Genomic DNA, 10009 nt, shown 5'->3' with positions numbered 1-10009 from the left:
TTAAAGGGGGAAGTGATCACTTAAAGGTCTAGAGAGAAAGCAAGGAAGTACTAAACTACAACCAAAGCAAGAACAATGGTTGCACAACAACCATTCTTTTCTTCTTTCTCCGTAGCTCTGCAGAGGGAATTGGGGTGCCGAAAATGGAAGATGTCTACTTTATTTATAGAGGAAGGGATGGCTTAGCTTTGAAGCTAAGTTGTTAGCTTTCTTCTGAAGCTAAGGGAGGAGATAAGCCTATTAGATAAGCTGGAACAGATTTGATGTTGATCCCCACTTGAAATTTGAAAGGAAGTTGAAGATGATGCTGAACTTGTGTTATCTTCTACACCTGTTTGGTTTTTTGGCTATAACTTTCTGCTCAAAATTCCAATTGATTCAGAATTGATATTTCCCAAAATTAAATTTAATTCTCTACAACTTTTCCAGAAATAGAGACAACCAAATTTCAATGTTTTCCAGGCCAAAAATGCAATTTAATTTGCTGCTGAAATAGTAACGTTTTTTGAGCATTTTCTTTTTTTTTGAAATTTTTCATAGAATGTATCTTTTCCTCTATCCAATTTGTTTTTCAAAAGCTTTCTTCTGAAACTAAGGGAGGAGATAAGCCTATTAGATAAGCTGGAACAGATTTGGTGTCGATCCCTATTTGAAATTTGAAAGGAAGTTGAAGATGATGCTGAACTTGTGTTATCTTCTGCATCTATTTGGTGTTTTGGCTATAACTTTCTGCTCAAAATTTCAATTGATTCGAGATTAGTGTCTTTTGAAAGGAAATTTAATTCTCTACAACTTTTCCAGAAATAGAAAAAACCAAATTTCAATGTTTTTAAGTTGTTGTTGAAAATAGTAACTTTTTTTTTGAGCATTTTTCTGTTATTTTTTGAAATTTTTCATAGAATGTATCTTTTTCTCTATCTAACCTGTTTTTCAAAAGAGCAGATAAGATGCCATCAAGGAAAACCCTTTTTATTATTTTTTTAAAAATAAAAAAATAAAATGAAATCCAATCAAAATTTACACTTAATTAATGTTAAATTAATTCTTATTGGTACCAATCAAAATTTAGTGTTTAAAATAAGATGTGATCGAGGCCCATTGTGTAGGTAAGCCACGATCATTAAAAATTGTTTGTATGATAACTTTTGATTAAGTGGTCTGATCAAGGCTCATGACATATCATTGTGATCATTAGAGCATCAAGATTTGTTTTATATCACAAATCTGAAGACCTAACTATTGAAATTACGATCATACTCTTGGTGCAAAATTACTGCTTTATCCTTGAACGTCAGTTAAATTTAAGTTGTAAAATGTGGTGTCTACACTAGTGTCGTCAACAAATTGACTCTATCGTTGTATGCATGTACTGTTAACCCATATTTGAGTCGTACATTTCCCATAACAAGCCAAAGCCAATAGATTAAGTTGTGTTGCCATTTAGAATTTGTGAATTATATCTTTCTTTCTTTTAATTTTTTCTTTTGTTATCAAACAGTAAAAGTTATATTCATCTCCAAAGACCTCGCTACAAAAAGGAATCACGTTTCTTCGCATGAAAAGAGACACTCACAACATATGGGCCTCACAACAATGATGAGGCCCATTTGTTTTGAGTGTCCTTCTGCATGCAGTGAAAACACAAGATGCATTTTCTCTCACTACCCTCTTCAGTAATAAATTAAATTCTAATTAGAGATTGAATATGCCCAGTGCAATTCCGATTCATTGCTCCTACATGTAACTGGCGTACGTGTCCATTGACCAGAGAGGAGCTACACATGGTCTTTTTTTGTTGGTTTAAAACGACATTTAGTACATGAAAATTACAAAACTAGTTAGATTATTGAGTTTATTATATACTTATTTTCAAATTTTACTACCTACTTATGATATGGATGATAATAAATTATTATGTAAATAATTTGACCTCTGGATCCCTTGGCTTATGAGTAGAAGTACCTCTAAAAACCGATTAACTAATCTATATATATATATATATATTAAAAAGTAGTACTCAGAGAAAGTTCAATTAAAATTTGAAATTAAAATCCAAATTTGTGCCATGTGTCTATATTTATATGGAGATCACACCATAATTATTCAATCAAGTTTGTGCCATGTGTTCACTTAAGTTTTTAAATTTTTATATCAAATGCGTTAATGAGTGCAAAATACTAAAAATTTATTTCTCTAAAAAATAAAAAAAAACCAGTCACATATACTTAATAAAAATCATCACCCACCAAAGATTACCACACATTCTATCTTATTAAAAATTAGAAAAAAAGATCATAAGCAGTATTAAATTTAGGTAAAATTTTTAATACATGACTAATTACGATTACTTTAAAAAAATAATTTGAATAATTATTTATATTTTTATGATAAAAATTGTGTTTAATTTTAAATGTATCTATACGTATGCACGTGTTAAATGCTATTTTTTTAATAATTTGATTAATAATTTATAATTTTATAATAAAAATTGTGTTTAAATTCAAATGTATTCATGTGTTTGCATGTGTTATATGCTAGTATATATATAAAAGCTAAATATAAGAGATAATCCAATTAGTTTCTCAATTGGATTTCACATGTGGACTAAGTTTAATTTGTAGTACTTGTCTAATTATCTAACTTTTAAAATTTTTGTGCCGAAGTGTGAAAACCAAAAGAGACATAATTGCCAAAATGTAAAACACCAAAGAGACACAATAATCATAAACCAAGAGCATTTAGACTAATGGTTCTTAATATTCCCCAGGACGTTGAAGAATAACATTACATAGTACATACTTCGAAGGTTGCAGATGAGACCAAAACAGCAATTGATCAAAAGAGGAGGCTATGATATGATATGATGCTCCAAGAAAATAACATGCTTTAAAGGTAGCAGATTAGACCAAAACAGCAAACAGGAGTTCACCAAAAGCGAAAGCACTCATTCTTTCATGCCAAATGCTCCCTAATTTTATGTTTAACGTACAGGAAATTTTTACTTTTATTCTAATTCATATTTATTGGACTTTTTATAAGGTTATAAATTGTCGGCCTCTCTTTGAATCCTTGCTGTGTTGTTCTCCTCCTACATAGTTATTCGATAAAATCGGAAAATAGTTGAATGAATAAATATTTTAGCCTTCTAGATTTTAGTTTTTTTTTTTTTTTTAAGACATGCTTTGCCTAACTATTAAGATAAGTATTTCATATATAATTTTTAATAATTTTTCTAGGGTTTAAAAACGTTATCAAGGTCCTTCACATGCTCAGAAATAACTTTGCTTTTTTACCACCATATCGTCTATATAGACCTCAACGCTTTTGCCCAATTGTGATTCAAACATCTTGGTTATCATCCGCTAATAAGTAGAACCTGCATTTTACAGACCAAATGACATCACTTTATAATGGTAATTGCCAATAGAGGTAACAAAAGCGGTTTTCTCTTGGTCATCTGGGGCTAATGGTATCTAATGGTAGCCTTGGAAAGCATCCAAGAAACTCATCCGAGAATGGCCGACAGTAGCATCTACTAATTGATCAATTTTCGGCATAGGGAAAGGATCCTTAGGACAAGCCTTATTTAAGTCCGTGAAGTCTACACACATTCGCCACTTTCCGCTCTTCTTCTTTACCACCACAGTATTTGCCAACCATTCGGATAAAAAAATTCTTTAATAGCCCCAGCTTGTTGAGCTTCATCACTTCTTCTTTGACTGTATCCGCATGCTCTTTGGACGGTCACCGAGGAGGCTGCTTCTTGGGTACACTCAGTGGGTTAACCCTCAAATGATGGCAAATGAACTCTGGATCCACTCCTGGGCTTCGTAAGTACTCCAGACGAATACGTCAATATTTCTTTTAAGGAAATCAATTAGCTCTTCCTTTTCTGGTTGAGGTATCTGAGACCCGATTTGAAAGAATCTTTCGGGATTGCCCCCAGTTAAAACTTGCACTAAGTCCTCGCATTTAGCGCCTTCATCAAGATCTTTGTCGGGTGACAATCGTCCTCTTAACTGCTATAAGTCTCCCTCCACCCTGACTGAGGATTCAGTTTCAGTTCGTGTCGTATGGCAGCCACCAAGCATTGTCTAGCCGAGGATTGATCTCCGCGGATTTCACAAACGCGCCCTTCGGATGGATATTTAACTTTTTGATGTAGAGTGGAAGAAACAGCCCCTAGCGTGTGTAACCAAGGTCTGGCCACAATTGCTGTATAAGGGGAGTAAACATCTACAACAATGAAGTCCACCTCCACTACTTCTGAGCCAGTCTGTACGGGCAGCCGTATCTGTCCTTTCGAGGTGACCATCCTTCCCTCGAAGCTAACCAGGGGAGAATGGTATGGAGTTAAGTCATCAAGCTTGAGGTTCAGCCCCTTTAGAGGTCAGGATACATAATCTCCACCGCGCTACCCTGATCCACCATCACCCTCTTCACATCATATCCCCCGATTTTGAGGGTGACTACCAAAGCATCGTCGTGAGGTTGAATGGTTCTAGCTTTATCTTCGTCCGAAAAGCCTAAAACGAGCGGGACAGTCTGTCTAGAGCTCCTTGAATCTCGACCAATATCCCCTGCTGGTAGCCGAGCCATTGGCATAACTTTGGACGGCCAGGACCCTATTCTTCCTGGCGCTGTGAAATGACGTTAATAGTACCTAATGGAGGTTTCGTAAAATCTCTCTTCTCAGACTCAAAATTCACTTGACCTCCTTGGCCACTAGAGTGGTGCAAAAGATGCCTCAACCTGCCTTCACGGACCAGCTGATCCAAATGATCCCACAAGCTTCTGCAGTCTTCAGTGGCATGTCCATGGTCTTGGTGGTATTGACAATAGAGATTGTGATTGCATCTCTCAGGGTTCCCTACCATTTTACTCGGCCACCTAAAGAATGATTCATTTTTGATCTTTTCCATAACGTGATGAACTGGCTCCTTGAACACTGTATTGACTGCTTGAGCATTTGTTGACCCCGACTACCCAGCGAAATCTCTCCTCGGCTTATTGTTGTTGTAACGATCCGACCTGAAGTCCTTCCTGCCCTGGGGGATAACCTTATCATTACCCTTCCCTTGCTGCTAATCTTCTTCAACCCTTTTATATTTCTCAATACGATCCATAAGTTGACGCATGTTAGTGACAGGTTTGTCGGACAAGGATGTCCTTAAACCATGATTAGTGGGGAGACCTAGCTTAAACGTGTCTAGGGCCATTGCATCAAAGTTGCCTCCATATCATTAAACATCTCCCAATATCTATCTGAATACCCCTTAAGGGATTCACCTTCACGCATGCTCAAGGATAGCAGCGAAGACAAAGGCCTGGCCACCCTCCGGCATGTGACGAAACGTGAACCAAAAGCTTGAGTGAGCTCTTGGTAGGAATTGATGGAGTCTGCTTTCAGGTTGTCGAACCACCTCATTGCCACGGGTCCAAGACTAGAAGGGATACCTTGCACATCAGAGTTTCATCTCTGGAGTAGACAGCCATCCTTTGGTTAAAATGGCTCACATGTTCCACAGGGTCCGTTTTATTATTGTAAATAGTGAAGGTTGGCTGGTTAAAGCGCCGATGAAGTTTGCTCCTTCAATCCTGTGTGTGAAAGGCGACCTAGAGATTTGATTCAAAGCCTTGCTCATAGCATCATTTTCCCCCCTCCGTGCGATGGCCTTTGAGGTTGCTTCTTGCGAGGGTGTTCATCTTCATATGAAAAAGATTCACTAATTGGAGTTCGAGACCTTTGTTCATAAGTGATGTCTTGTTCGTCACCTAAGTCTTCATCAGAATGCGAGGCAGTACGTTTTCTTTTCGCATGGCGCAACTCCCTTCTTAACCTTTCAATCTCTATTTGCATGCTATTCTTCTCTGCATGAGACACATGACTTCCGCCACGAGGTTGACTTTGCTCAGTGTGTGTAGTATGCACATTGCCTTCACGATCTTGTCTCCGCTCCAAATTGAAAAAATGGTCTATATGCTGGGACGCCCCAGATTCTGCCGGCTGTTGCCCTAGTTCGACCATGACCAACTGCTGTTGCTTCCCCTTACATTCAAGCTCTTCCCACAGACGGCGCCAATTGTAGGGTTAGGATTTGTGGCCCAAGCCCAAAACAATGAATTTGTAGAGAATGGGTGAAAGAGCTAGGTTGATTATGAAATCGACAACAATTAATCACAACCCCAAGACAAACCAACATGAATTTATACTAGAGAATGGGTGTTCGAAGAGCTATATTATTGATTATATGGTGAATAAATTTAGGGTTACAATAAAGCTCTTATTATTTTTCTCTCTCTTGTTTTTCTATCCCCTTTTTCTCAGGAGCTTCTTTCCTTTATATAACCTCCCTTCTCCTCATCTCATGTCACTTGTACCTCATCCGTAAGTCTACTTGAGTATATGTCATGTCATGTCAAGCATCTCCTTTACTTTGTGTGAGTGGCGGTAGGTGAGGATATACTGTTAGGGGTCTTCTCCAATAAATGCGGCAGAAAAGTTGCTGCAGAGCATTAAATACGGTGGTAGCAGCTTTCTCTTTAGATATTTCTTCATCCTTATCGTCTCCAAGTATACTCAGAGCTTATTTGATCAGGAGGAGTCTCGAAGATCATTTTACCTTTTATACGTTCAATTGATCCATACTGTTCGCGTCAGAGGAGTATAACCTCTTGACAGAAGGCGACCTCTTCGGATTGTAATCATTTCTTTATGGGGGTCCTCTTCCAGATGGGCCTTGCCCTTACCATCTCCTTCTCTTCGGACACACAGTAATCCTCACATGGGCTCTCGGCCCACTATGTTAGATTGGGCCTTTTTTCTCCGCACAGTAAGGTACAAGTCTCATTTTGCTCTTTTTCTCTTTTGATTTTGTTTCACAAAATTGATTTACACTGTCCTCTTTTCCTTTATGAGATTTTTATTTCATTCGAATGATAGTTTTCTATAGTTTTTTCTTTTTCAGCTAGAAATTTAAAGGTATTTACACTCATTTTAGTCATTTAGATTTTATATTGTAGCACTAAAAATTTCACATTTGTTTGTATCCTATGTGCTTTGAATATATGTATAAAATTAAAATATTTGCTTAGAAATAGAATATAGTATTGCAAAAACAGTACTGTCTTTGTATTTTTTGTTTTTTTGCTTGCGTAATTTTATTCACTGTTTATTAACAGCTTATGGTATTGTTTATTGCAGCAACTGATAGAATAATCACAATCACAAGAGTTCTAAGTTTTATTTTTTATTGACATCATAAGGATTTGTCTTCTCTCTTTTGTATGTGTAGATATACAATTCTTTAAACTAAAAAGTCATGGAATTTTGACTATATTCAACTTCAAAGTTCTGAACAATATTATTATAACTGAGTTTAGATCCTTTGAATAATAATAATAATAATAATAATAATTATTATTATTATTATTATTATTATGTTTCCATGCCTATTTCCAATTACTTTTTTCTTTTTAAAGGTTGCAATTACTTGTGTGTCACCTCATATACAAAGCTTCCATGTTCCAACTAGTGCAATGCAAACTTGCACATTTTCATCTAGGTATCTAAAAAAAATACCTATTTTACACACACAAAAGTTATTTTATCTATTGTTCAATTCAATTTTACAACTCATTCAACATTCTAGTTCTTATTTTTCAACCATATTAATTTATTTATTCACTTCTCTCTCTTCCTCCCCAACTCTCTCTCTCTTTCACTACTTTTCTATCTCTTCCTTTGAAACAAACCAAATAAAATAAAATAATTTTGTTTTACAACCATGCTACACTGTTCATAGTTGCTAAAATGTTAAAGCAAAAGCAGCCCCGAAAAAGCATGTTTTGGGCTTCTGAGAATATAAAATAGCAATTTGGAGAGTTTTACATCCCCGATGCTAATGCTAATAGACATACATCCACCAAATGGATACAAGCAAGGCTCAGTTTTGAAGAAATAAGACATTGAATACAATTGGTATGACTATGTAATGTTCTAAAATATTTTGAATCAATTGTGTATCCGGTTGCACCAGAGAGTCGAGACAGCCAAATATGTACATATGATTGAGTTATTACCAGTAATCCTTACATGAACAAGACCCATGCTCAAAATGGTGAAAGCGCTTCCGGTCACGTATGATTATCTTACGTTTGTAAATTTTTGAGATTAGTTTCATTGAGGAGTGACAATCTTCACATATACGTAGGTTCTTCACAATCCAAAGTGGTGTATGAGGACTTGTACAGATTAAGCCAAAGGCAACTGCAATCTTCTCACTATGATATTGCAAGGCACTTTCTTTTTCTTCTTCATCCAAGTGGAGCAAGACTTGTGAGGTGTCTGGCCTATAGCCTATCAACCTTAATTGGTTGGCAATTTCGTCCAACATTGAATGGATTTCTTTGGCTCTAGAATGGGAGTCATCGTCTACTAGAAACTCATGAATTTCTCCGTCAAGCTCTATCCAACTGCATCCAGGGTCTTTCCTTATGTCCATCTCCTTCATCATCGACCTCACATCTGCAACTGCCTCCCAATTTCCTGAAGACGCATACATATTTGAGAGAGCCACATAAGACCCACTATCATGGGGAACCATATCCATCAAAACCTTTGCAACTCGTCTGCCCATTTCTATGTTACCATGAATCTTACAAGCACCAAGTAAGGCTTTCCAGATCACATCATCTGGCCTGATTGGCAAGTTTAAGATAAGCTCTTCAGCTTCTTCTAAATGTCCAGCACGACCTAATAGATCAACCATACACCCATAATGTTCAATTCTGGGTTCAAAGCCAACTGCCTTAACCATGTGGCTGAAAAAGGATCGCCCCTCATCCACCAAACCAGCATGGCTACATGCACTCAACACACCAATATAAGTAACATCACTAGGTGTCACTCCAGATCTTTCCATCCTTGAAAAATAATCAAGTGCATCATTTGCTCGACCATGCATTGCTAGTCCACCAATTATTGTGCTCCAAGTGATTGCATTCTTTCTTGGCAATCTCTCAAAAACTTGAAGTGCCTTCTCAATGCTCCCGCACTTAGAATACATATCAACCAAAGCAGAACCAAGAACATCATCAATTTCAATCCCATTCTTCTCCGCATACAAATGTACCCATTTCCCCAACTCAAGCGCCCCGAAACATGAAATTGCTGGCAGAACACTAACCAAAGTCACATAATTTGGGCACACATCTCCCATCTGCATCTCACGAAACATCCCTATTGCCTCCTTAAATAAACCATTTTGAGCATACCCAGATATCATCACATTCCATGACACTACACTTCTTTGAGGCATGCTATCAAACAATTCCCTAGCAGCACCAAACTCCCCAAGTCTCACATACCCATCAACCATTACATTCCATAAAACTACATTACCCTCTTCCTTTTTCTTATTATTCCTCACAACTTCATCCCCTTCATCAAATTNTTCTCAATTGGATTTCACATGTGGACTAAGTTTAATTTGTAGTACTTGTCTAATTATCTAACTTTTAAAATTTTTGTGCCGAAGTGTGAAAACCAAAAGAGACATAATTGCCAAAATGTAAAACACCAAAGAGACACAATAATCATAAACCAAGAGCATTTAGACTAATGGTTCTTAATATTCCCCAGGACGTTGAAGAATAACATTACATAGTACATACTTCGAAGGTTGCAGATGAGACCAAAACAGCAATTGATCAAAAGAGGAGGCTATGATATGATATGATGCTCCAAGAAAATAACATGCTTTAAAGGTAGCAGATTAGACCAAAACAGCAAACAGGAGTTCACCAAAAGCGAAAGCACTCATTCTTTCATGCCAAATGCTCCCTAATTTTATGTTTAACGTACAGGAAATTTTTACTTTTATTCTAATTCATATTTATTGGACTTTTTATAAGGTTATAAATTGTCGGCCTCTCTTTGAATCCTTGCTGTGTTGTTCTCCTCCTACATAGTTATTCGATAAAATCGGAAAATAGTTGAATGAATAAA

At 36.6% G+C, this 10009-nt stretch overlaps 2 protein-coding genes across 2 annotated transcripts; both read right to left on the bottom strand.

Moving 5' to 3' along the window:
• Positions 1-4015: 4015 nt before the first annotated feature.
• LOC136068797 (uncharacterized) lies at positions 4016-4599 on the bottom strand. The gene is made up of 2 exons (XM_065776487.1): positions 4400-4599; positions 4016-4328 (listed from the first exon to the last, which is right to left on the bottom strand). The coding sequence occupies exons 1-2, from the start codon at positions 4597-4599 to the stop codon at positions 4016-4018; spliced, it is 513 nt and encodes a 170-aa protein (XP_065632559.1).
• Positions 4600-7772: 3173 nt separating this feature from the next.
• On the bottom strand, positions 7773-9447 carry LOC136069023 (pentatricopeptide repeat-containing protein At5g48910-like). Its single transcript, XM_065777084.1, has one exon. The coding sequence runs from the start codon at positions 9378-9380 to the stop codon at positions 8079-8081; it is 1302 nt and encodes a 433-aa protein (XP_065633156.1). The 5' UTR covers positions 9381-9447; the 3' UTR covers positions 7773-8078.
• Positions 9448-10009: the final 562 nt, after the last annotated feature.

The sequence above is a fragment of the Quercus suber genome, unplaced genomic scaffold (assembly GCF_002906115.3).
Source record: "Quercus suber isolate HL8 unplaced genomic scaffold, Cork oak 2.0 scaffold_9, whole genome shotgun sequence".
In the NCBI taxonomy this organism is placed as follows: Eukaryota; Viridiplantae; Streptophyta; class Magnoliopsida; order Fagales; family Fagaceae; genus Quercus; species Quercus suber.
Note: the sequence above shows the minus strand (reverse complement) of the source record. Positions and strands in the feature narration are given on the sequence as shown.